Source organism: Pangasianodon hypophthalmus, chromosome 24, assembly GCF_027358585.1.
Source record: "Pangasianodon hypophthalmus isolate fPanHyp1 chromosome 24, fPanHyp1.pri, whole genome shotgun sequence".
Lineage (NCBI taxonomy): Eukaryota > Metazoa > Chordata > Actinopteri > Siluriformes > Pangasiidae > Pangasianodon > Pangasianodon hypophthalmus.
In genome coordinates this window covers 8698569-8725593 of record NC_069733.1, presented here as the reverse complement: position 1 = coordinate 8725593, position 27025 = coordinate 8698569, and the positions used below count along the sequence as shown (strand labels likewise).

Genomic DNA, 27025 nt, shown 5'->3' with positions numbered 1-27025 from the left:
TTGATTATTTTTTGTGTCACTTTTTTACCATCATGCCAATGCCATAATCTGAAACAGGACAACTTTTATATATATATATATATATATATATATATATATATATATATATATATATATATATATATATATATATATATATAAATTAAAAATAAAAAAAACTTAAGCACAAATCAAGAAATAACAAACACAGGATATAATAGTGCTTCTTAGAGCCTCTGCTTATCACAACCTTTTTTTTTTTTTTGTATTTTTTTCTATTATTTTTTTTAAAATTGCTTCATGGGACAATTAATTTTTTACTCTAGAAAGCAGGACAGATGCTAGTAATTTAATGTACATATTTCATTATCATTTATTTGGCCTGTAATATTCATAAATCTAAAAATCTTTTTTTTTTAAATGTAACACAGGTATGAACTTTAATAGGTTTTAAAATTGGAAACACATCAGGAAACAATCTGCTTCACAAGGAAGAACTTTGTAATGAATTTCAATGACTAAAGTATACGTCAATATTAAGCGGATCGAGCTTACATATTCCGATTTACCAATATTCATTAGAAGCACTGAATGTCTATTTTAAGATGTTTGGCAGGGGTAGACTCTGTAGCCATAATCATGCAGTATATCCACCAGATTAAAACTGTAATGCTCTGTTCTGCCTGGTTAATCCTTGTGTGTCATAACTCTGTAGTGGTTTCAGGTTTGCACGCAATAACAGACGACACTGGCATGCAAACTGACAAAATTTTTAGCACTCAGGGTTTTTTTTTTTTCTTCTTCTGTTAAATGTATTCAATCTTTTTTTACTCAGCTATACCTCCAGGACTGAGTAAACAGAAAGCTTCTGACAGCTCAAGATCAAGTTCATGCTCAAGAACAGATTCAACAATAAAGGATGACATGCTGCCATCTAGTGTCTATATTTTATCAATCAGGACAAAATCTAATTATGCACAACATGATGTAGAGGTAGAATATTCACAAATGACATAACTGATTGATCAGTCTGTACAGAAGGTGTCTGTTTTTCTCCCTCATACCCTCCTCACACAGCTATAAGCAGATGCCTTTGTGGATCCAGAGTGCCTTTTCTTGGTTTAAAATGTTGCTTGACTTCCTCTGACAGATTCAGGCTGCAGGGGAAGAGTGTCCTTCTCAGCTAAGGGCTTTTGAGGTATCATTCCCTTTTTGGCTTTTCTGTTTCCTATGGGAGTAACAGAACAGTTTTAGCAAACATTCTCTAGAACAAATTCTATGTCAACTCCATAATTATTGACACCCTTCAAGAGGGTATGGGAAAAAGTTATTGTATAAAGTATACATTAAATGACTCAAATTTTCCACTCAAACAAGTTGACTAATTTCCTTTAAGGAAAAGAATTTACCTTATTAATAAATTATAGCAATATTTAAAAACATGTAGCAGCATTAGTGGCATCATTAAAAATTAATTCTCATATCTGGGAAAATTATATTTAAGCTCAGCAGTGGATCTGAGGTAATTTGTTCTTTTTTTCCCCATACATAAAAACACTGGAATATTCATGCATACCTGTGACCCTGTACATCCTGACTCCTTATTAATTTACGATTTATAAAGGCTGAAACAATAGCATACTGCCCCCATGCATAATGAGAGGGATAGTGACAAGAGCCTAAATTTCAAAGTTTCTGAATTTCACTGTTTAATTGATTCTTGAGATACTCAGGTTTTAAAATTTAGCCAGGGGGAATCGGTGGGTCTTTCAAACTACCCAAAAAAACAATTGTTTGTCATTTCTGGGATTTAGCTAGCTAGCTTTTTTGCATGCAGGTTGATGCATTCCTAACCCAAACCCAAACATTATATTGTCACATGTTATCTCTGATATGATTACTATGAGCAAATCCCCTGGGCTTGGTACATGCGTGTGCGCTATGACAATTCTTTGGGGTGCTAAAAGCAGACAAGTTCCCTCCAGCATCATACTAACACACTGTTCGAAATGGTGGCACGAAAGAGGTCCAACAAAACGCAGTTCATTATTTCATCAAGCATCATTACAACTACAATATCTTGTGGTCAGACAAGACCAAAATTAAGCTTCACAAGGAGACTGCATGCAAGGATTATTAATACATAATACACTGGTTTGCAGCTGGTGCCACACAGTCCCTTGGGAACACTCATGGCATTATGAATTCCATTTAGTACCAGAATATTTTAGCCCATAATGTGGTTGTCTCTGCCAGGAGGTTAAGATCTTTCAAGAGGGAATAGCCTACAGTAAAATATAGAACATCCAACTCAACATAGAAATGGTTGTAATCTCAGTCTGCAGATTTAAACCATACTGAAATACTGTGGGCTGATTTAAAGAGGACAATTCACACACACAAAACTAAGAATCAAGCAGTTTGACATGCTCTGAAAGAAGGAAAGTCTGAGATCACCTTTCCATGCTGTTATTTTCTCCACGTGTTCAGGCTTAAAATATCACTCAATTCCTGTACTATTAAGTTTTTGCTCATTTTCATGAAGGAGGCCAATAGTTGTGGATAAGACTGTAGATCCTGTAATTCATCATCATTCATTAGCAATAATATTTATTAATGGAAGTTGTTAATATGTATAAGCTACCTTTGCAGACTTTTGGAGAGGTGTTGTCTCTTGGATATGACGGAGTTGCCTGTGTGTGTTTGCCGTCGGACGAACCCCAGGTCTCCAGGCTTGAAATGAGAAGTAGCCTTCTGTGAGGCAGCTATACCTGATCTTCAGCAGTAAACAAGCAAAATATGAGAAATATGGCGGAGATGGCTTCATTCCATAACATCTCTCATTTTGCAACTATAAGACATTATCCTTTAATTCTTTGTTTGAAAAAATGAAAATGAAACTGAAAGGTTTAAATCTTCTGCTACCATGTGATTAAAAAAATATTGTGTGTCATTTGTTCCTTCTTAGGTCTGGCAGTAAATGATGAAAATATGAGAAAAACATGTTAAGCAAGACCTTTCTTCAAATGCAAGAAACTCCTAGGAATGTGTAGGACTTATTTGCTTTGATGCAATATGTGAAAAACTGCTGTGTATTTTGTTGGCAATTAAAGTGGCTTGCAAAATATTCAACCCCCCTGGAACTTATCAGATTTGTCTGAATAACAACTGATAAATACACATATTTTTCCTGTTAGTATTTTTATTGCAAACTCTTGTTCTCTTACAGTGAATATTCAAAGTCAAAATTAATTATTGGTCAGCAAGTATTTCAACAAAAATCAAAGAATGAAAAATGCTGCTTGCATAAGTATTCAACCCCCCAGGTTCCAGACGCTCCAGATGAAATCTATTGTCTTAACAAGGACACAAGTCTAAGACTAAGGCTCGTATGGCTCTTCCTGGGCTATGAAACCATTGCTCAAGAAAAGCCATATGAAAGCATAAGAATGAGCCAGTGAAGATGTGTTTTTTGGTGTGATGACACCTAGATCTAGACAAGTTTCAAAGTGCTATGTGTGTTGCAAACCTAACACAGCTCAAATAGCACCACTCTTACAATGAAACATGGTGGTGGCAGCGTCATGCTGTGGAGACGCTTTTCATTCTCAGAACCTGGGCTTCTTGTCAATGGACAATGGATGAAGCAAAAAACAGGGGAATATTACAAGAGAACCTGCTTCAGTCTGTTTAAAAAAAATAAAAATAAAAATAAAAAAACTAAAGCTTGGGAGAAACTTCACCTTTAAGCAGGACAATGGTCCCAAACACTCAAAAGGTGAATGTTCTACAGTCGTCAAGTCAAGAGAATCTGTGGCACTGTGGCACTGTGGCACTGACACAAAAATTGCAGTCAACAAACAACATCCAACCATCCTGAAGAACCTGGAGCAAATCTGCCAGGAAGGATGGGTAAAAATAACTGCCAAACAGTGCGCAAAGCTGGTAGGAACTTATCCCAACAGACTGACTTTGAAAATTAACTTTAAGAGCATATTATTTTTGCAATAATAATACCGGCTAGAACGATCTGTATAAGAGTCATTTGTAATCCAGACAAATCTGATGACTTTTAAGTGGGTTGAATGCTTTTACAAGGTACTGTATACCTCTCCATGCCTGCTGCTGTTATAAATTCATGAGAGTCTTCTGTCGTAGGGATGAAGTGAGAGGGGGCAGGGCCTTTGCTGATGGCTGCAGCACTGTCCAATACGGCCAGCAGCTTCTGCATCATCTGATTCCTCTGGTCGAGGGTCTGCACCTCTGAGTCCTCTTCGTTAGGCACCTCCTGTAATAGCCAAACTGAGTACAACTCTCTTCAGTGAATTTTCATAAATCAGTTTCATTATTCCATGACTGCCTGATCATTTACATTACCCTCAATATTTCCTTTAAAGCCATAGCTGCCTCTTGGAGGACTGTCTCCACCCGTCCTCGCTGTGTCCTCTCCTCCTGAAGCTCTGTTTTCAGTCTTGCAGCCTCTGCTTGTGTTTGATTGAGATCTTCCACAGCTGATTCATGTTCCTGTCTGAGACATTGGTTAAGCCAAACCTCAGATGTGACAACTACAACCAGTGACCATTTAACATGGAGCAGGAGTTCTCAAACATTTATCCCAGGTCAATTCACCTGCTGGTTTTTTTGGAGGTGGGAGGAAATAGATAATAACCAGAGCTTAGAATAAAAACCAGAGAACCCTGATGCTGTGAGGCGGCAATGCTACCCGCTACAACACCGTACCATGATCACAGCACACAGTTATGAGTATATAATGTACCAGTTATTTATATATAAAGCACATGGGGTGATTTTGTGCCATCATGTTTATTTAAAAGAGCCAAAGACACTTACAGAGACATTTCCTACTCTTACTAAAGATTCAAATTTACACTGTGTATGCTTGTTTTTGACTAAAGCTAATGAGCTTTAGATTAGGAAATGAACAACTTCCTGTAGGAAAAACAGGAGTGTGACTGGCATAATTGTAAACCCATTCAAAACTCATTCAGAAGAAATAAGAGAGTTATACAGAATTATTATTATTTTTTTAAATCATATATATAGATATTATCAAACCTGAGGGCATCATGCTCTTTCTGTAGAGTGGAGTGATTGTTCACCAGCTTTTGGTGTTCTTGTTTATGCCTGGCGTAGTCCTCAAGTTCAGCATGCATTTGCTTGCACTTCTCTGTTAACTGTTGCACCACCTTCCAGGACAAAATAAAATAGCACAGATATTTAATCAAACTTTTTGTTTATTTTAATGTTGCCCATGTACATAAAAGAACACATGGCAGTTAAGGATAAATAGTTAAAGATATACTCAGCGATTTTTTTACCACCAAAGACATGCCCCAAAACACACACCTAGACTAGAACACTGTAATACTACCCCAAAAGGGGAAGCTTTCAAAATTTACAGGCAACATGATTAACAAGAAACTATAAGATGCCTCGTGGTCCTGACTGTTTGGATGTTGCTGGTCCATTTGTTTTCTCTAGTGTGCTACAATAGGTTTTGCTCTGTGTAGGTATTTTATTGACAGCTGCCAGAATGTGAGGAAAGATGGCAGATATTACAAAAAGTGTTTTTAAACACCTCTGAGCGTACTTTAAAATATTAAGAATGTGTTTTAAGCAACCTTTTGATTTGCAAGGCTTTTCCTGGTCATCTCGTCCAATAACGGCTCCATGATCTCCATTTCTATTTTGAGCTGTTTCTCTCTGGCATTCAGAGCATCGTTCTCCGCCATCAGCTCTTTGCTCCTGTCTGAAATCTGCCTGAGTTGGTTCATCACTAACATATTCTCGTAGATTGCCCTCTTCGTTGTCTCCGGCATCTTTTTATCAGAGACTTTGTGAAATTCAGCAGCGACAGCAGCTACGTGCTGCTGCATCTCTTTCTTCAGTCTGTACAAGATGAGACAGGATACGTTTGAGACTCAAAACCCAGCAATAATGTGAAATGCTTGCTGTGCAGTAGAGCTGGAAACTAATTGTAACAGCTTGATTTGAAGATTTTTCCCTGAGGAATATTTGCGTGTCAGGAAGACCATTGAGCAGTACAGTTGCACGTTCATCGTCACACTGACCTGTAGTTGTCCAGTACAGCTTTTTTCTCCAGGTTGTAAATGACACTTTGGTGCTCCTGCTTCTGCTTCTCTAGCTGTTCTTTCAGAGACTCCATCTGACCCATAATTTCATCCTTTTGCATCTGGAAATCCTCGAGAGATGCAAGTTTTCCCGCTGCCAACAAAAAACAAGGCTCTGTGGATCATTGTGAACTTCAATACTCTGATACACCATATTATCTATGATAAGGGTAACTGATAGAAGTTTGACGAGCATCAGGCATACTTTACAGTTGGTGCAATTTGATCAAAGATTCTTTGCATCTAAATGAGTGGTGGATGGTGGTTTTTACCTAGAACCATGTTCTCAGAGGCGAGTTTGTCCTTGGTCTCTTGAAACTCATTCCGAAGCACGCTCAGCTGCCTGTCAAACGACTCCTTCTCTGCATCTTTGGCTGCTTGTAGCTCCTGCAACTTCTCTAAGATATCTGTGAGCTCATCCTCTTTTTGGGACAAGGTGCGCTTCAGATAGAGCACTATGTCCTTCTTCTCTCTCACTATATTATTATAACTAGTAGAAAAATCCTTCTGACGAACCTCCAGCTCATCACATTTGTGCTGATACCTTTGAAGAGAAGGGCAAAGCATTGAGCATGGTGTTTGTTTGCAGAGGGATGCATTTCCTGTATTACTACAATGAGTCAGATTTCTATGGGATGAGGTGTGGCAGCAGGTTAATTATTATGCCTCGCAATAGACTGCGATCTAAGGTCTTGGTTTTCCTTTTGACTTCCTTGTCCGCACTGACAGAGAATGAACAAACAGCAATTCTAAAATACCTAGTCTTATCAGTTTATTAATTATGGACAGTGATTATTAATCCATGGATTTCTTAGATTGGTTTTGGATATTGAGTAACAGTCTTCTGATTCCTCAAACTTGTCAGGTAAGTCTGCATACCTGTACTATAGAGGATTATATGGCTTCAGGCTAAAACTTCTTACTGAGGATATACAATGTCTTCATTCAGGAAATAACTCTATACATAGAGCCTGTTGCTAGTGTTCTAGCCACTATGGTTTTGCTAATGTCAGCTAGCTAACTCCAGGTTTTCTCACTTTTCCAGTCGCTCCTCTAAGTCTCGTATTTGAGCCCGGTAGAATTCTTTACCACCCTGGGATAAAGCATCATCCGGAGTGTTTTTCTCTCCAAAAAGAGCTGTCTTGTCGGCATTTTGCTTTCCATCTTTTTTAGGAGGCATAGCTATCGCTCGTGCTGGCTAATAAACTTTGGAGAAACTCAGCAACAATAAACAAAAGCCGAGGTTGCCCTTGGTTACCAGAAGGGTCTGTTAAGATGACGTCATCTTAACAGAATTGAGGATTTGGGATGTGGACCTACCAGCCTGACTATGACATTACATTTATAATACATAAATATGTAAAGTTAATAAAAAAAATCTTTCAGGTTTACCAGTGGGGTTACTCGGGGGCGTGACGTCACTGCAATAGAATGCCGGAAGCCTGTGCACACATTTCGATAAGAAAGTTTATTATATCCTAAATGATCTCTACTTCAATTAAACTTTGTTTGTGTAACACGTTTAACAATCAGGATGTAGATTTAGAGCCCTAAAGAGCAAGCCAGAGGTGACTGGTAAATAAAAACTCACTGAGACATGAGGACAAAACCTTGATTTTTTAAAAATAATAATAATAATAATAATAATAATAAATCCTCTTCTCTGGATTAAACATCACTTTTCCAGTGCTGTGTACTATAAAGTCAGACAGTACTGAGTGTGTTGAGAGGATGTTCAGTCTGAGCCTGAGTCTGTATGATTACAGCAGCAGTTCTTAGGAACAAGTCTACAGGATCCAGGTGAGATGATCCACTGAATCAGAGCTGACACTTAGGCATAAAGGTTTGGGAAGTTTGGGAAATCTTTTGGGTATCCATGTGGCATCATCCAGAGAATCAGAGAGTGAATTAAGTATCTAATATAGTTAACTGCCCTGTAAAAAAAAAAAAAACCCCATTAGGTTAACTTAATTCTACTCTTTAACTCCAGCTGTCTTGACAAGTTTTGGATACTGTCCTCAAGTTTAAAGCTTTTCAAAAATTAAACTTGAAGTAATCATTATCTTGACTTTGAGTTATAAACAAAGGTTATCAAGTTTATCTTCAACTCACGCTTTTAAGGCAGTAGGTGAACTTTCACTTCTAAGTTTAACCAGCTTGAAATGTCTTACAGTGTGGATACTGCATATCAGCTAGGATGGTAACCCTAGGGAAGAAAACCTTGTATAGATTTCTGTAAAATACATGATATGGCCAAAAGATTGTGGACACCTGACCATCACACCCACATGTGCTTGTTGAACATAAACATATTGTTCCAGATTTAGTCCCACCTGTGCTGTTATAATAACCTTCACTCTTCTGGGAAGGCTTTCCGCTAGATTTTGGAGCGTGGCTGTGGGGATTTGTGTTCATTCATCCACAAGAGCATTAGTGAGGTCAGGCACTGATGTTGGATGAGGAGGTCTGGGGTGTAGTCAGCGTTCCAGTTTATCCCAAAGATGTTCAGCTTTGTGCACGGGGGCATTGTCATGCTGGAACATGTTTTTGGCCCCTTGGTTCCAATAAAGGGAAATGGTAATGCTACAAAATGCAAAGTCATCCTGCACAATTATATGCTTCCAACTTTATGGCAACAGTTTTTGGAAGGCCCACATATGGGTGATCAGGTGCCCACAAACTTTTGGCCATATAGTGTATCTAATGCACTACTGCTTTGGTGCAATCTAATGGTGATGTGGTACATAATGACAGTAAAAGAGATTGTGTTCCTTCAGTGAAATACAGATGCCACTACAGTTATCTGGTGCGGATCTGACAAAGACGCTCTGTTATGATCGTTAATGGACAGAAGGGAGAATGAGCCTGAGCTCTGTACTGAGGTCTATAGGCTACTCTCTGCTCACTCCAGTAGCCTGGACAAAGCCATGGCTGTAGGCTAGGGTCTGTTTTACAACTCATTTTCTCATGTGACAAATATGCAAGAAATGTTCTATTTCCTCGATGATAAGGTTACAGTTTCATAAGACCATGAGTGGATAGGCTACCTAAAACCCTAAAACCTCAACAGTAAACTCATTAAAATTCCTCTATGCGCTGGCTATTTAGAAGTTACTGCATTGGCTTATTCTTGCAGCTGTGTACATTTTAATAGACTCTAGCAGGAACACAGGCCTAAATAATGTCTCTCTCTCTCTCTCTCTCTCTCTCTCTCTCAAATCAAATATATACCAGGCAAAACAATGGTTAAAAAAAAAGAAAAGACAAGAAAGAAAGAAATAACCCTACTAATAAGAAGGGCAAGAAAAGGGAAAAATGGGACAAAATATATCAGCTACAATAATAATAATAATAATAATAATAATAATAATAATAATAATAGATAGATAGATAGATAGAAAACCTTTACAAAATAAAATAAATAAATCACAGTGGCTACATCCAAAAATACATAATTGCGTAGTAAATGATATGCCATTAGAATATGCCACTATTATTTAGTAACTTACTCGATTTATTATTAAGTTATTAGTTTTTGGAAATAACCAATAGCGTTGCTCGGGAGCAGCGTTAACCCCGCCCCCTGTGCTCGCGGGAGAGCGGAGTGACGTCACTGGCGGGGTTAGAAGAAGCCCCGCGCTACAAGTGTCAAATCTGACAGAAGACACCGACGCGCTCGTGCACATGCCGCCTGACCATGACATTACCGGCGCTTAATACACTACTGCTCCGTCTGATTATTCCGTAAGGTGAGATCGTTAAATGGAAACGTTTAATCGCATTAGTTTCAGCTTTAGCAGTCTCCATGACAGTCACTGCGCAACAGACGGGTGTGTAAGTCACTGTGAGTAACTAGTGTGTGTTTTGAGTAATGGAGAGCAGAGATTTCTGCATTTATGTAATCCTTGATCCTGTTTTTGAAAACTTGTTTTCGTGCTTAGAGTGCGGCATTACTCTAGAAATCTATCTATCTATCTATCTATACACACGTGTGTGTGTGTGTGTGTGTGTATGTGTGTGTGTAAGCATATATATATACATATGTGTGTGTGTGTGTGTGTGTATACATATATATATATATATATATATATATATATATATATATATATATATATAATGTATGTATATATGTGTATATATATACACACACACACATATATATGTATATATATGCTTACAGTAGAATAGATAATCACATCACATGCACATGGTAGTAATGCTGCTACTGCATATGGGAACTGTAAGTAACAATGAGAATCTGTCCAGGGAATAACTGTAATGTACTTAAGTAAAAATAGATTGTGGAAACATGCTGGTGTCGTATGCAGAAACTGTTTCTCAGTAAGCTTCGTGTAGAGGAGAATGCTCTGGGATGCCCTTGGTGAAAAGCCCAAGCTTGTAACTGTTTACAAACATGGTGCATTAGACTCAGAGCTTGATTTATGTGCTGACGAAGTTTCCTTTACAGTGACAGTGGTGTCAGGGTGACATGCCATTTCCCAGACTGCCTGCTTACTGTAAAGGTGACAGCTTAACTATACACATTCTGTATCATTTTCTGCCTATGACAGAAAACACAGCCTTAAATTAGCCTTCGATCCTACCAGATGATACTGCTGCTATTTCATATTTTACCTCATAGGTCATGCAGAGCGCCGGTTGTTTATGCTGTGTTTATGGCAGGACTGAGCGCACATCTTTGTCCAAACACATCTGTAAAGTGTTGAATATTTTCCATCGCTGGCTGGAAACCAAATGCATGCCTTTTTTTAAAACCGAATGATGTCTTCATTTGGTTATAAAACTCCATAAAAGAAATGTTGTAATCTCAAAAATATCCAGCTATTCACTTACAATGTGTGTGTATGTGTGTGTGTGTGGGCATGTCTTTATGTCTTGGTCGGGACCATCAAATGCCAGATATTCCTAAACTTGTGGGGAAAACTGCTTTTATTTGACAAAAACTGAATAAAAGAAGAAAAAAAACACCTAAAAGAGCCAATTATTATAGGTATTGAGGTTAAGGTTAGGGTCAGATTTAGGTGTAGCATTGAATTAATTAGCTACATTAATCATTATTAATGAAGTGGAAGGTCCTCGCAAAATTAGTAAGACAAACTTGTGTGTGCATGTGTGTGTTTGAGAAAGATCATGGCTGTTACTAGGGGCTGTTACATGTGTCTGTGTCTAGCATAACACTGACTAAAACTATAAATGTACTGCATTGCGCAAGTCCGTCCCTGATACACAGAGGATCCAACTGGTCATGGGAAAGAGCAGCACAGCCTGTTCCTTGGACAATTTCCTGTCCTGCAGCCACCTGGCATCCTCACGCAGAACATTCTCAAGCCTGCACAAATATGCGCACTTGGGCTTATGCGTGTACTTATTGCAATATTTTTTTCTGATATTACTGACTTTAGAACATTGTATATAAAAACCATATATATGTTCAACTTAATTTTTTTTCTTGTCCATAGTCATTCTGATTCCATGGAAAACAGAGGTGAATATGTAATGGTGAGCATTTTTTCTCTCTTTCTTCAGTTTTATATTCTGTTTTTTTTTAGCATCTAAAAGAAACTGTTGAGTGTTTGTACTGAAATTCCTTCACATAGCCTCAAACACAAGGAAGAATCTGAGGACTGAGCAGTAAGGCTCTAATTGAGTTAAGATGCGTGACACAAAAGGGCTTGGATCATTGCCAGTATGCTCAGAATGCTTGCAGTCAGACTGGGTTTCTACAGACAACCACCCACTGTTGATGGGCTTATTTTATTGTAACTGAAATAGTGGGATACTGGCTTTTATGCATGGAGTCCTCATCTTAGGAGCACTGATAATTCTTCTCAACAGTACTGTCTTGATCTTTTTTGTCTATATAATAGTTAATCAACCTTAAGGGCGTGTTCCCACAGTTTAAATTCTCACAAAATTAATGTTCAGCATTGATCTATATCAACATATCTTTGTTTTAGGGTACACAGCAACCCTCTTTTGTGCCCCTTGAATGAGTCCATGTAATGATGTTTTAGATAACCTACTGCTTAGGTGATATATTGGCTTGTTAACTAGTGTAACACAATGATGTCACCATAACAACTGGCTAGTACTGTAGATGTGAGGAGCCTGTCCTGTGAGAAGGATAGCCTTGCTCCAGAGAGCATAAACAAGTGCAGATCTTCTGGTTTCTTTTGGAGAAATGGTTTCAAGACAGGATCTTTATTATTTTCTCTTCTGGAAGTTTTCAAAAGAGACGTGCCTGCTGGACACTGCATCAGAGAAACTGAGGAAAGAGCTGGAGGAAGAGCTGAAACTCAGCAGCCACAACATACAAAGTCATGGCTGGTACCATGGACGTATACCTTGGGAGGTGGGTCAAATCTTTACGCTTGGATTATATTAGTTGGGCTTTCAGCTTTCGTTTGACTTGAAATGAATTTGGCCAGTTTTCTAGACATGGCTTTTACTATCTAGCATAGTAAATGTTAGATATTAATAGTGGAAAAATCCAAAAGTCTAATATAAATATTTTATAATAACTTATACCACAGCACTTTTGAATTCTCAATTGTGTATTAGAATTGATTAGAGTTCTCAGTTCTGGTCAGAAAGTGTGGATTCATTTTCTATAACAGTACAGCTCTGACAATAGTTCCAGCTGTAATTCAGATCACATATTTATATGCACTCCTTCAGATATGTTATTGTTTCTATAGTAACAGAGCATTCACAGAGACATGTATGGTGGATATGCCTCATAATCTGAGACTAATAATAAACTGATTAAATAATGTGTTGTTCTTAAACAAAGAAAAAAGTATAATCATTGATATGATGAAGTTTTCACTGAGGAGACATTTATTTAATATTTATCAAAGGAGTCTCATGTCAGTGCTTTGTCAGTATGTCAGTCTGTATTCTGCCATGGGAGAGCCTTCTGGACAGAGTGTACACTTTCTTTTTTCTTGGTAACCTGCTGCATTTTATTAACGTTGAGAGAGAGAAGAAGAGAGGGGCTGTTGAGAGGATGAGTGTTTATAGCTGCTGTAACATGGTGCTGTTATGAATTTAATACTTCACAACAAATGTTACTATAAAGGGTTAAAAGTATCATATGCCATTCAGTAACAAAATAAAATTGTAATACTTGGAAAATTAGCGTGGTATATGAGGAACAAAACATTACAGTAAAATAATGAACTTCAGGGTGGTAACTGTAACTTCACGCTGCTGCATCACACTGTCGTTCACAGTTGCACCACATTGTTGTTATTTCTCCTATAACAGCATATCTTGTTATGTTTTATTCTGCACTTGTGTGCCTACCCCCTGCATTTATAACTGCCTCCAACCTCTTGAGTATTCTCTGAGCAGCTTTTGGGTCCTTTCAGTTGTAATACTAGGCCACCATATCATCCCTCAGCATGACTTCCTGATATTTCTGGTATAACTTTCCCAGAAGTCTTTGCAAATATTTGCTCATGTATCTGTTATAATTCTGCCAGAGATCATTTTCCAGATCAAGTCAGATCAAGAGCAAAACCTCTTTTCAAAATTTTGTTGCTTTTGCCCCATTTTGGATTGAGGTCTTGGTACAGGATAAACTCACAATAAATTGTAAAATTTCTTTCTTTCTAATTAAAAACCATGAGGAAGCCAAACAGATGTATATCTTGGGAACTATGTTGTTTCCATGTTTTCTGCACTACAGGTTTCAGAGTCTCTGGTGCTACAGGATGGGGATTTCCTGATTCGCGATTCTTTGACCAGTTTGGGAGATTACGTCCTAACCTGCCGCTGGAATCAGAAACCTCTCCACTTCTTGATCAGCAAAGTTCTGCTGAGATCCAGTGACACATACACACGGATACAGTATGTTCTGGAAGGAGAGCAGTTTGACTCCATTCCAGCGTTGGTCCATTTCTATGTGGGCGGCCAGACGCCACTTACTCAACACAGCGGCGCACACGTGATTTCCCCAGTCAACAGAACTGTACCACTGCGCTGTCTGGAGACAATGTTTGGTCAGACTAGTAAGGAGGGGACACCATTAAACTCACCTGTGCACAGGAAGGGAAGTTTAGGAATGACAGAGGCTCTGGCATTTGAGTTAATAAACCCTCAGAGGTGAGATGAGCTTTGATTAGGTACTTAGATATGCACGCATCAGATAACACCAAAGCATTTAGTTTCACTTCTGTTGTCCAAAGTAGTGCCGTAGACACTGATATGGTTCAAGTGATATTTTGGTGTTATTTCACTATTTTATCACAGGGAGGCAGTCAAGAGCTTCGTTGGAAGCTTGGAACAGCGTGTTGTAGTGACGTCATCCCCAACCCCACTGAACACACGTAAGTGTTGTTATCTGGTACATAGTGTTAAAGTGTACAGCACATGCTCAAATATGTAACCCGTATTCTTAAACTGTAAAATCTGTCCTCTCTTTTTTAGTCTACGGACGTAGAAAAAGTCCATCACGCAATAGGAAGTTTGTTGTGGTCCCTTCATCGCCCGTTTTGCAAAGACCCGATGACATGCACCTTTGTACTTCTCCAACTGAGAGTGCTGTCATCTATTTGGAGCCTACAGACAACACATGGTCTCCCAGCACGGAGTCCTGTCAAAGCACTGCTGCAGACCCCAGTGACCTGCAATCCAGCACAGGCCTTTATCCACACAGCCTTGCTCGTATACAGTCACCCTTCAGTGGACAAGAGGACCAGACAGTGCAGGGCTTCATGGACGAGGACAATGAGGATTATTTAATGCCACTTGTAATTGAATCAGCCTCCAGTTTCAGACCCAGCACGTACCAGTCCCCGCTTCTACCCGCAGAAAATAAACCACTAGAAGCAAGAGTGTTAAGGAGAGCGAAGGAGGTGCTTATAGATGCTGATACAAAGACGATGGCCATGCACATCACCAAAATCGACTGCATGGTAGGACTGCTCATAGTGCCCACTACTGTATATACACTACATGGCCAAAAGTATGTGGACACACCTTTGCATACCCTAGGAACAAAATTAAGATATATAAATATAAATATATTAAAATTTAGATATATGTTTATAGCAACAAGACATTTGGTGTATCAGGCTCTAAGAGGTTCCCTCATTAACACAAGTAACAAAAATGGAGAAAAAGTGTATGCTAATACAGTCCCCTCTGATAGTATTCTATCAGTTCTATTGTTTTTGTTATATACTGAATACCGACATTTAAGTTTGAGATCAAAAGATGAATATGATGGATCAGAATTTCAGCTTTCATTTCCTGATATTTACATCTAGATGTACTAAACAGCTTAGAACATGGCACATTTTTGTGGCAGACCACCCAATTTTTTGGTGAGCAAAAGTATAGGAACAAATAGCCTATTTGGTTGCATATCCCTTGCTTGAAAAAACTGCGTCAAGTTGGTGACCCATTGATATCACCAAACTGTTGCATTCTTCTTTTGTGATGCTTTTCCAGGCTTGTGCCGCAGCTTCTTTCAGTTGTTGTTTGTTTTGGGGGGTTTCTCCTCTTCAGGAGGTGAAATGCATGCTCAGTTGGGTTAAGGTCTGGTGATTGACTTGGCCAGTCTAACACCTTCCACCTTTTTCCCCGGTGAAGTCCTTTGTTGTGTTGGCAGTGTGTTTTGGGTCATTGTCTTGCTGCATGATGAAGTTCCTCCCAATTAGATTGGATGCATTTCTCTGTAAATTGACAGACAGAATGTTTCTGTAGACTTTTGAATTCATTCTGCTGCTCACATGTTTTGGATCATAAGCAGATCCTTTCCTTCTCCACACTTTGGCCTTTCCATCACTTTGGCAGAGTTTAATCTCGGTTCCAGAACATTTGTGGCTCATCTCTGTGTTTGTTTGCAAATACCAATCTGGCCTTCTGATTCTTACTGCTGATGAGTGATTTGCGTCTTGTGGTATGGCCTCTATATTTCTGCTCTGGAAGTCTTCTTTGAAGAGTGGATCATGATACCTTCACCCCTATACTGTGGAGGTTGTTGGTGATGTCACTGCCTGTTGTTTTTAAGTTTTTCTTCACAGTTCTTACAAAGTTTCTGTCATCAACTGGTGTTATTTTCCTTGGCTGACCTGTTACTTGTCTGGTTGTTAGTATACCAGTGGTTTCTTTCTTTTTTCAGGACATTCCAAATTGTTGTATTGGCTATGCCCAGTGCTTGTGCAATGGCGCTGATTGATTTTCCCTCTTTTCTCAGCTTCAAAATGTATTTTTTTCTACCATAGACAGCTCTATGGTCTTCATGTTGCTTTATCCTTTTTAAAAGCAGTCTTCGCAGGCGAAACCCAGGGCTCACAGTCAGAGCTATTAATTGTTTAAACAATCAATCTAACAGGCACACCTGGGCAACAAGAAACACATATCAGTCACATGTTCCAATATTTTTGATCACTTTGGTGGGAAAAATGGGTGGGTTTAAACAAAAGTGCCATTTCCAAGTTGTTTAACACATCTAGATGTAAATATCAGGAAATAAAAGCTGAAATTCTGATCTATCATCTCATATTCATCTTTTGATCTCAAACCCAAATGGCTTCAGTGTATAGCAAAAACAATGGAATTAGCCGTGAAAAATATATTTTATATTTTTAACTTTTGACACAAACTTTTGACTTCACTTGTATATTGACAATCTGGCAGTTAGGTGATCTGTGCTTCACTTTCCAGCATTATACATTTTTATTTCATGCACTTCATAATTTGACTATAATGCAGTGCTGTAGGATTTATGTAAAGGTTATATCATATTACATGAAAATAATTGTTTTATGTAGTGTGTAACTTTGTCTTTGTATAACATGAAAGAGACCAGAGACGAAAAGCCCTAGATTATCATTATGGGCAGACTGTTTACAGCCGTTGTATTTGCATTTTTTAAATCCCTATCAATCTATACTACAACTTATTAGTCTTACTATAAATACTTATTTATACTACAAGTTGTTTTTACTAACAGCAGATTTGATACATGGTCTATTAAGAAATGAACTTTCGTGTTATCTTTTGGTAATTGTCTTTACTGCTTTACTGCTATAGAAGCATTTACATGATCACCTTACTATAAAGTGCCACTGTAATACAGCTTCATTTATTTAAGCAGCCTGTATGTCAGCTGAATGAACAGGAATGGAATGGATATTTTATAGATGTTTCAAAGATTTATGTGTTGTTAATTTTAAAAAAGGCAAATTAATAACTTTCAAGATAAAGGTAAAAATTACATTTACAATCTTAAAATTCTTCTCTCTTCTACGTAAAGGCAAAGTAATACTACATAAATCCTCTAAGGTCACCTCGCTAGTTTTGATATAAGCTTTACATAAATCATCCAGCATTGCATTATAAAGGGTTATGCAATTCTTATGGCTTATGGCTGTATTATGAAGGCCCAGTGCAGTTATTCTTGGAAATGTATCAACCATTAAATGGGATTAGTGAAAAAATACAGCTTTGATTTGTAAAACGTTTGGGTCCATGTTTGCACGTGGTAGACTATTTCAACCAATTTTATTATCCAGGTTGCTCGTATATTGGATTTATCCAGTGAGAATACAAGAGGGATGGCTGTGAGCTCGGGAATGGAGCTGCTCACACTTCCACATGGCCACCATCTCCGACAAGACCTGCTGGAAAGGTGTATTAACACGTTCAGTACCAAAAAGTTCAGTACCTTGCTTCTGACACAAGCTTAGCACTTTAAACAGGAATGAATAAACACAGTTCTCGTCCTCAGGTTCTATACCATGTCCATCATGCTGGCTATGGTGCTGTTGGGTTGCACGGGCAGTGTGGAGGAAAGAGGCTCCCTACTGCACAGAATTATCTCACTGGCATCTGAGCTGAAGACTAACCTGGGCAATATGTTTGGCTTTGCTGCAGTTATGAGAGTCCTAGAACTTCCACAGGTAGAGATAAAGCAGTCAACAGAAGAAAAATGCTTTATTGAATATGCAACAAATGTAACAAATCCATTCCATCTCTAGATTGTTCGGTTGGATGAGACGTGGATGGCTTTAAGGCAAAAATACACAGAAAGTGCAGTTCTGTATGAGAAAACCTTGAGGCCCTCTTTGAAGAGAATGAATGATGGAAAAGGTATACTCAAACCATTTAACATATAGAAAAAATACTGGAATTCATAAAATTAGGTATGTCTCCTATTCTCTGCAGTCTTTCTCTGTTTAACCCTTATGTTCTGTTTACTATGTTCTTAGAAGAAGGGTTCTTGAAGTGCTCTCTAAGGGATTTTAGCATCTTAAAGGGATTGTGGTTTGGAATCCTTTTTGATATGAAAACACTCTGTTGTAGGGTTCTACATCGAACAACTGAAGGACAATGAAACAACCCTTAAGCAATCTAGATTTGGCTTTTTAAGGAGTGTATTAATCAGTGGTTGTCGCATTGTCTCATTGCATCTATTCTGATTTGCGATACAAATGTAAAATTCATTTAAAAATACTAATTTTGTCTTCTTTATGTCTTCTGTTCTATTATATGCAATACATACAATACAACCAGTACTGATGGAAACAGGGCATTGTGTGTTTGGTGTATGTTTATGGCACCATCTTTCTCTTTTTATCACTCATTCCACTCATTTTGACTCATATTTTCCCCTCAGGGCAAAGAAGTGGCAAATAATAGTCTCTAATCTCTGTTATATGTATATAATACCAAAATTAAGCTAAGCATGAAGTCTTATAGTGGAAAAGCCATGTACTAGCCATTTAGTCATTTAATATTGTTTTTAAGAAGATTTCAAAATTTGTCATTTGGACCCAAACAGAACAGTAGGGTTAACACATTTAAGGGTTAACACATTTAACAGAAGGGTTAACTCACTCACCCTCCCTTCATATTTTCTTTCAAGAGCCCTGTGACCCATCGGAGATGACTGTCCCTCATGTGCTCCCTCTGCTGCTCCTGCTTGAGAAGAGTGCCGTGATTCTTGAAGGGTCTGAGTCCTGGGAGAGTCTCGACTCTGGAATGGACTCTTTGCTGTGTCATTTAAATGCTGCTCGTACCATTGCATGCCACGGAGAAACCTACTGTTCTAATGCCAAGGCAAAACTACAGGGTAAGGAGAACCTCAGTCCATGTATATCATTAGAACATGCAATAATATTTGTTAAGAAATCTCATATGTGATTATGATTGTCACTGGAAATATAGGAAATGTTCAGTATATGTGCTTTTTTTTTTGTTTGCTCCATGTTTGCTAAATATGGAACTAAGGTGAGTTTCTTACCTACAGGTTTCCATGAGCAGCCAGACGTACTAGAAGTTTTCCTGACTGAGTTCCAGATGCGTCTGCTGTGGGGGAGCCGGGGAGCGGAGGCGAACAGGGAGGAGCGCTATGAGAAATTTGACAAAGTGCTAACAGCCCTGTCCAACAGACTGGAACCTTCTCAGCAGGCAGAATGATACACATTGCACATGTCTCACTCTGAAATGTGTATATATCTTTTTTTCTTTCTTTTTTTTTTTTTTTTGATGAATGCCAAGGGTGTACATAGAGTAGAATGATGCAACTCTGTATGGCGGAATAACATTTCAAATTCTTTTAAACTTTTACATGGATTTGTAAATAATGTAGATATAAATACTATTCAGATTTGTATTTCAAAGTATGATTAACATTATTTTGGTTTACTTCTATTAAATAAATCTATCAGTCATTTCTTTATAAATTGGTTTATAAATTATGTTTTATTTTGTCATAACCTATATAAGCCTTTATACTGACTGTTTTATGATGTCACAACCTTCTTTTTTTTCTCAGATTAAACCGGTTCAGTTGTGCGTCCTTGCATTGTTTGTTTTAATCAAACATTAAATCAAATTTTCTGCTTACTATTTAGCACTGGGTGTACTATTGACCCAAGTCACCTCTTTTGAGTTTAGAGTTGTAAAATAAAATGTAAAATACCCAATACACAATATGTTCAGTTCAGGTTTTAGCAACATAAACAATATTTATTGAATCAGACACACAAAACCAACACATGCTCAGGGATATTCATGGCAGGTCTTAGTATAAATGAAATATTATACAAGGTCTAAAAAGACCTTTTTTGGTTAAGATCTCCAAATATAAGATGCTTTTTAATACATTTCAAAATGGTATAAGCATAATTTGTGTAATAAAGCCATTATATTTAAGAATGTTATTATTGTGTGAATACCATCATGCAGATCTGTGGATATAATGCAAGATTTCATGTCTTTGTGATAATAATATGGGTAAAGGAGTGAGTCTAGAGTGTGAAATCATACTGATGATTGAATAATTTTAATTTCTGAGCTAGACAAGGTGTATTTATCTAATTATGTATCAGTTGAACAGCACAGGATTTCCTCAGGCTCAGACACTGTGACTGACTTGTTATCTTAGACTTTGTAACTGGGTGCCAACGTGTAGCATGTTCACGACCAGACACACAAACGGAGTTAATTATGACAGAAAACTCTCTTTCTTATTTAATACTAATTTATATACTAATATTTGGTTCCTTTATTTTGCTTTTTTCTTCCTTTTCCTCCTTTTTTTTTTAGCTTAGTAATGTACACGGACTTTGAGACGCCCCTAGCGGCTAAATAAATCCTCCATCCTCTAACTCGCCATGGACCTGTGCTGTGACAGACTTATAATGTTATTGACAATTTTCTTGATATATTGTATATCCATAAGTGACTGTTTTGAGATGAAAACGATATATTGCACCATATCTGACAGCTGTGACTGCGACTTTAAACCAAACATACAAGGTACGTACACGTACAATGAATTAATACAGTAAATCTTTGGCTTGTGAAAGCTAAGCTAGCATGCTAACTTAGCTGACATTGTGTAAAAATAAGTTGGGCTTGCTTTCTGCTAGCCAGCTAATAAGACAGCTTTGCTAGGTTTATGCTGTAAAGTAATGTAACAGTTATTTTTTAAGGCTCCAAAAATTAATTTTGTGTATGTACTGATATAGGTTTTCGCGTTGCTAGCTGTGTTGCTAGCTATAAAATTGTAACTTAGCAGTTATTAGTAGCTAGCTGGCTAATAAATGAAGTAGTATTAGCTAGCTGGCAGTTTTAAAGCACTATCTAGATTTGTTCAGCTGACTTAAGAATGAACAAAGAGTAAATTATACACAAATACAAAACAAAACTGAAACCAGTCTAATCTGAATGAGCTAACACAGGGGTTCACAAACTTATGACAAACAGCGACGACTTTAACTGTAAAATCAATTCCCTGAACCCCCTCAGTACAGAGTTATTTTATACACATAGCTGAAATTTTCTAATATTAGACTCTGTTGAAATATGCACAGTAATATTCTGGCTCTTTATTTGTGCCATAGTGCTTTCCACTGATTAGCACATTAGGTTCAAGCTGTTTATAGCTCTTCTTGTTTTTGAGTTATTGAGTTTTTAGATTAAACCCATTCACTTCAAATGATTAGTCAAATAACTCTAAAAACTCTATGAAATCAGTGTATTAATTCATCTTCAGTTTATCCTGCTCAGGATTGTGATGATTCTGGAGCCTGTCCCAGGAACACTGGGCACGAGGCCAGAATACACCCACCGTACACACTCACAATCACACCTAGATCAGTTCTGCATGGCCAGTCCACCTATGTGTACGGTTTTGGAAGTGGCAGGACACCCGTGTGGATGTAGGAAGAACATACGAAACGCCACACAGACAGTAACTCAGGTTCAGGATTGAACCACGGACCCTGATGCAGAGACTCTGATGCTTAAAAAAAAAAATCACAGACCCTTCCTTGATATACTTGACAGACCCCTGAAGGTCCCTGAACCCCACTTTATGAACCACTGTACTGGCATATGTATATATGCCCCTGCTCAGGAAGACTAAATAATCCATGTTTATTTCTTGTTTCACACAGGCTTGGAGTGGGACCTTTATAAAAATCTGTATGGACAACATCTGGTGCAGGACATTGTGTCCGAGTCAGTGGCGAGCTTCCTGCAGAAGCAGAATCCAGACAGGCCGCTGGTTCTTTCCTTCCACGGAGCATCAGGCACTGGAAAGAGCATGGTGAGCGCCATGCTGGCCCGTCACCTGTACGGCACCTCCATGGGCAGCCCTTACATCCATCAGTACATCCCCACACTGCACTTTCCCCTCGCTGATCGTGTCAAGCAATACAGGGTATTGTATTTTTATACTTTTGTCAGGTATCTTCTTTCTTTTGTCAGGTCAATATGACTCAGAACGACTCATTAATAAAAATGGAGCCATACTAAAAATGATTATTCCAACACAAAAGTTTATGAGCTGAATATCATATTTATGCATATTTATATTCTAGATAGAATATTCAAGTCATTTTTACCTTAAAATATTGGGTGGTTTTTGTAAATACGAAACAAAGCATTGGCTTTATGCTGCATTTCTTTGTACCCAGAAGTCTGCTATTTCAGATCCAGTACTCTTGACTTACAGTCTAAATTTTCCAGTGCTTCTATTGGGAAATTGTGGAAGCAAGTTAATGTATGTGTGGAATATTTTGGAATTTGATAAGCATCATAAGCGGACCTGCATTTATTGCTACAATATTACAATATTTTACATTTTCATTTCTTTCAAACCCTTTTTTGTCCACCAAGTGGCTGAAAATATATTCACACATTAACGTAACACCTCCTCCCCGTTGCAGGTCTTGAGTAACGTTAGAAAGGAATTAGTAGGCTAGTAGTGACATCAAGTGTTTTTTACGTCAACAAACTTGAGTAAGATGGACCTTGCCCAATTTTTAACTGGAAATACTGTCTTATGTGACCACTCAACTACACATTGTCTGGCCTGAGGTCATATTTTCTCAAGCTCTGAGTAAAATGTAATTTCTTTTTCCCCCTCTTAAGTTACTTTCTTGCTTGGATTGTGGAATACTATAGACTGCTAAATGCTTTCCTTTTTTTTTTTTTTTTTTTGGCGCAATACGGCAACCCCAGTGTAACATTCTCGGCAATACGGCAGACAGAGAACGCAGAAGATTCATGTTAAACAACACACACCTGCTACAACCTGCATAAATTATGGCAGGTTTCATGTAAAAAAGATTCCTACATGAAACATGTATGAGGGCTATATTATAGGCATACAGCATGTGAATAAGGGACTAGTGGGCAGGTGCTCAATATTCAATCTCTTTATTTGTAATTAAAGTCACATTTTCTGCAATAAGACTTCCCCACGAAGTTATAGTGCATAATGCTTCACTGATGAAGACAAAGCAACCAAACATCTATGGACTGTATAATATAACTGAGTAACTACTTAAGCTGTGTTCACAAGGACTTTCTGGTATTTGACAAAAACCCACCTGTTGCCATTGATTATAATGAGAACGATGTGTTTATGGACAACATGCAATAACGCATAAATTAAGGTTGGCTGTTGAAATGTTTATGGAATGTGTTAGGAGACATTCAGTCATTAATATCAATGTTGTGGAAGAGGAAGAAGAAACTAACTGTGGATATCTGATTACATACAAAGTTGTATAATACAGTGCTGAAAATATATAGAGGCAGCTCATGGCAGGCTTGGGTGGTAGCACAAAAGCTATACAATTCATTTAAAATCTAGATCCACATAAATACACCTGCAAGAAATCAGCAACGCATACTAATGCATTTATTAATTCTAAAACTTTTTTTGTGAGGATAGTTTTACTCTCAAGGTTATTGCTGGTGAAGGCTTTATGTTTCAATTAAATTGCCTCTTATGTAACTAACACGTTTGCTTTTTGCTGTTGTACGCAGTCAGATTTGAAGCACTGGGTACAGGGGAACCTCACAGCCTGTGCTCGCTCTGTTTTCATCTTCGATGAGATGGAGAAGATGCCTCCTGGAGTGATTGATGTTCTGGAACCATTCCTCGGGCCTTCGCATGTTGTTTTCCAGACCAACTACCGCAAGGCCATCTATATTTTTATTACGTACGTCTTTCTGAGTGACTCATTGTCCTCAAATCATCTTGTTGCAAAGTTAAGCAGAAGCAGCGGAAGTAGTTGAGAAATATAAGAAATGAGATTTTGGCAGATTCTCTTGTTGCCCTTGTTGATGTCTTGAACAGATTTTACTTTGGCATCATTGTGGAGCCTGCTTTTATGACATGATAGTACTTTGCTCTATCTAGTACGGCAGGTCAGGAAGTCATTAACAAAGTGGCCCTGGAGAACCGGCAGGCAGGACAAGACAGGGAGGAAATTCAGGCAGAGCAACTGGAGGAGGCTATTGCAGACTCTGTATACAACAATAAAAAGAGTAAGTGTGCAACACGATACAATACAGATTAGACCTTTTTTCCTAGGTTTTAAAATGAATGTGGGGAATGCACCTGAGATTAGTTTAAACTATATCTGTTCAAAAACAGGTACACAATCCTGACACATTCTGCAGAACCAGAATATACAGTATATTGTCATGTAAAACGCCAAGCAAATTAAATAAGGATAACACTTTCTGGAATTGTTAATCAAGGTTAGAATGCTTAGCCAATGAGATGGTATATTTTAATGTATTTTTTCTTACAAATTGATGAGGCAGAAATATGCCATGTGAAAATTCTTTAAACTATGCTGCTGCTGTTGCCCCATGTATAGTCTGGAACCCTTGGAAATTTGTGTTGTGTGTAACATTACAAATGGAGAATTAAATTACTTTTTAATTTACCATTGAATGATTAGAAGGGTTATTACATTATTATGAAAAGTCTTTGTTTACGTGCTACCTAACAGCAATCTGCTTAATTAATATATATTCAATCGTTCATTCCCACAATGGGTGAGGTAATATTATTCAGAGAGGTAGGGCACTATTCATGAAAAATATGAGTCATTCAAAGATGAATGTCCAGCAGCTGTATACACATCCTGTAAAACTATTTTTTAAAAAGAGTGGGAACACTGAAGTATCTTAACACAGCCTGAGAAGCAGATCGATGATTCTTGAAAATGAGATAAAGTCGGATCATTTTATTGCGCTTCTGAATGAACTTTGTTCCTTAGGTGGATTCTACCATTCGAAAATAATCTCTGCAAAGAGAATAACCCGCTTTGTGCCCTTTCTGCCCTTGTGTCGGCGACACGTGGAGCGCTGTGCCCAGCGGGAACTGTGCCAGCGTGGCGAGTGCCAGCGCAGAGACGTGTCAGCGGCAGTAGGGGGCGCCATGTCCTACACACCACAGGATGGGCAGCACTTCTCAAGCACCGGCTGCAAGCTGGTACCTGCTAAAGTCAATCTCTTCCTATGAGCCATGGGAGTGATAGGAGTGGACATAACAGGAACATCGGACCAGCTGGTGTTCATCTGTGCCAGTGCGCAGGAGCAGACTTTGCTTTTATAAGGACACTGGTTCTGCATGAACAGGCCCAAAAATACAGCAGAAGTACAGCTCTGACGACTGGCTCTAAGGTAAGTGTACAGGAACGAATTAAATGCTGACTATCAAGGGATCAATCCAAGTATATAAGGATGCAGTTAAAGGACCTTGCAGCCGAGGATTGCCTCTATGAAACGGGAAGTATTTCCACAGCTGCTCTGTGTGTACCAAACACACAGCAGTTATGCTGCTGATCAGTGTAAGGGAACAGATGTACAGAGCTGCAGTCAGCTGACTGGACAGATTTGTTCAATTAAAAGGGAGTGACTTTGTCTAACTGCAAGATATTTTTAGCTGACTTTGTACAACCTTTTAAGTGTTATTTATAAATCAGAAATATTGGTGAGTATAATTAGTGATATTATAGAAGGAACATGATACCAATCCAAAGTTTGGACACACCTATTATCAATCAATTATTTATTATTTTATTACTTTTGCCTCATTTTAGAATACTAGAAAATTATACAGTGACCAAATAAGGGTTTTAAGTTTTTGTTTGTGGGTGCCATGTCCAGTATTTCGAAATTTAATTCGAAAAAATGTACATGGCCAGTAACAGAGTGTAACTATTTATACATACACTTCAACCAAATGTCTACAGAATCTTAAACATGAATTCAGTTTTGTCTAAACTTTTGACTGGTACTGAATGTGGCAAATGAAGTACTATATTTTACTGTCTTTTACAATAAGTGCAAATATTCATTTGTACCACTCAAAAGTGAGACGTCTCAGTTCTTCTTTTATTGTGAATATTTAACTCGCGTATAAAAGTAAAGATTATTGGAATGTTAATTATTTCAATGTATTTTATATTGTGAACCATTGAGATAAGAGTTTTTCTTTTAGGCTAAGACAGGTGTTGTCTAAAAATCACTCGGGTTTGCAGTCAGACGAGCTTCTGTCTCAGTGTGAAAGCTGTGATCTGCCACATACTGTGTCGAAAAGTATGTCTTGGGTACCTATTTAAATAAAGTACTAACGTAGTCTCACCCAGTGCAAGGTTTCATACAAAGCTTCTGAGAAGCTTTAAATGTTCAAATTTACGTGTGTGTGGAACTTCTAATTCAAGTCTGGTATTTTTATTCCTTAAATGTATTGATCATACAAGTTGCTTTCATTGAACACAGTACTGAACTCAAAAATCATTTTGAATAAATTACTTTTTTGTCACGGGCAGAATTGGCAAATGCTATCAGAATGATCGCGTATGTTCTCTTGGTCCCATGTAATTTATGTTGATAATGATATTTCTCTGTCATGGCTACCATGTGTTATTTATTTGAGCTGATTTATTGGAAATTCACAAAGTGAAAAAAGAAATACAGTAATGTGCTTGAAACAGATTAAAAACTTGAAAATCGTATTTGTCTTCTGATGTGTTTGATTTCTTCAATCTTCAGAAACAGTTTCCCTTCACCACATTGTCTGTTCAGAGTGTATGATT

General features: G+C 37.9%; 3 protein-coding genes across 11 annotated transcripts; 2 read left to right on the top strand and 1 right to left on the bottom strand.

The window, feature by feature from the left end:
- Positions 1 to 904: 904 nt before the first annotated feature.
- Positions 905 to 7432, bottom strand: cfap157 (cilia and flagella associated protein 157). Its single transcript, XM_026931397.3, has 9 exons — positions 7169 to 7432; positions 6404 to 6675; positions 6072 to 6225; positions 5622 to 5889; positions 5056 to 5186; positions 4357 to 4507; positions 4089 to 4267; positions 2624 to 2755; positions 905 to 1207 (listed from the first exon to the last, which is right to left on the bottom strand). The coding sequence occupies exons 1-9, from the start codon at positions 7309 to 7311 to the stop codon at positions 1159 to 1161; spliced, it is 1479 nt and encodes a 492-aa protein (XP_026787198.3). The 5' UTR covers positions 7312 to 7432; the 3' UTR covers positions 905 to 1158.
- Positions 6877 to 19964, top strand: sh2d3cb (SH2 domain containing 3Cb). Of its 9 annotated transcripts, none has more exons than XM_026931394.3 (11): positions 6877 to 6996; positions 11612 to 11651; positions 12376 to 12504; positions 13846 to 14261; positions 14409 to 14485; positions 14586 to 15073; positions 17681 to 17796; positions 17896 to 18067; positions 18146 to 18257; positions 19033 to 19239; positions 19417 to 19964. In XM_026931394.3, exons 2-11 carry the CDS (start codon positions 11625 to 11627, stop codon positions 19584 to 19586), a joined length of 1914 nt encoding a protein of 637 aa, XP_026787195.3. In that variant the 5' UTR covers positions 6877 to 6996; positions 11612 to 11624; the 3' UTR covers positions 19587 to 19964. The 9 variants fall into 9 exon arrangements, with proteins under 9 accessions (XP_026787195.3, XP_053084904.1, XP_026787194.3 ...); XM_026931393.3 differs by lacking the exon at positions 6877 to 6996 and adding an exon at positions 9733 to 9880; XM_026931396.3 differs by lacking the exon at positions 6877 to 6996 and adding an exon at positions 9857 to 9975.
- Positions 19965 to 20520: 556 nt separating this feature from the next.
- Positions 20521 to 26944, top strand: tor2a (torsin family 2, member A). Its single transcript, XM_026931003.3, has 5 exons — positions 20521 to 20930; positions 22073 to 22338; positions 23955 to 24130; positions 24331 to 24458; positions 25202 to 26944. Exons 1-5 carry the CDS (start codon positions 20786 to 20788, stop codon positions 25444 to 25446), a joined length of 960 nt encoding a protein of 319 aa, XP_026786804.3. The 5' UTR covers positions 20521 to 20785; the 3' UTR covers positions 25447 to 26944.
- The last annotated feature ends 81 nt before the right edge of the window (positions 26945 to 27025 follow it).

What these genes read in the sequence shown, in the direction of transcription:
- cfap157 (XM_026931397.3), bottom strand. Translation starts at nt 7,311, where the DNA reads ATGCCTCCTAAAAAAGATGGAAAGCAAAATGCCGACAAGACAGCTCTT. An exon ending in CTCTGAGAACATGGTTCTAG is followed by an intron (nt 6,226 to 6,403) that starts GTAAAAACCACC and finishes TTTTGTTGGCAG; the next exon opens with CGGGAAAACTTGCATCTCTC. An exon ending in ACAGCAGCAGGCATGGAGAG is followed by an intron (nt 2,756 to 4,088) that starts GTATACAGTACC and finishes TTACTGCTGAAG; the next exon opens with ATCAGGTATAGCTGCCTCAC.
- sh2d3cb (XM_053228925.1), top strand. Translation starts at nt 11,398, where the DNA reads ATGGGAAAGAGCAGCACAGCCTGTTCCTTGGACAATTTCCTGTCCTGC. An exon ending in GAGTTAATAAACCCTCAGAG is followed by an intron (nt 14,262 to 14,408) that starts GTGAGATGAGCT and finishes ATTTTATCACAG; the next exon opens with GGAGGCAGTCAAGAGCTTCG. An exon ending in CGACAAGACCTGCTGGAAAG is followed by an intron (nt 17,797 to 17,895) that starts GTGTATTAACAC and finishes TCTCGTCCTCAG; the next exon opens with GTTCTATACCATGTCCATCA.
- tor2a (XM_026931003.3), top strand. Translation starts at nt 20,786, where the DNA reads ATGGACCTGTGCTGTGACAGACTTATAATGTTATTGACAATTTTCTTG. An exon ending in CTTTAAACCAAACATACAAG is followed by an intron (nt 20,931 to 22,072) that starts GTACGTACACGT and finishes TGTTTCACACAG; the next exon opens with GCTTGGAGTGGGACCTTTAT. An exon ending in ATCGTGTCAAGCAATACAGG is followed by an intron (nt 22,339 to 23,954) that starts GTATTGTATTTT and finishes TGTTGTACGCAG; the next exon opens with TCAGATTTGAAGCACTGGGT.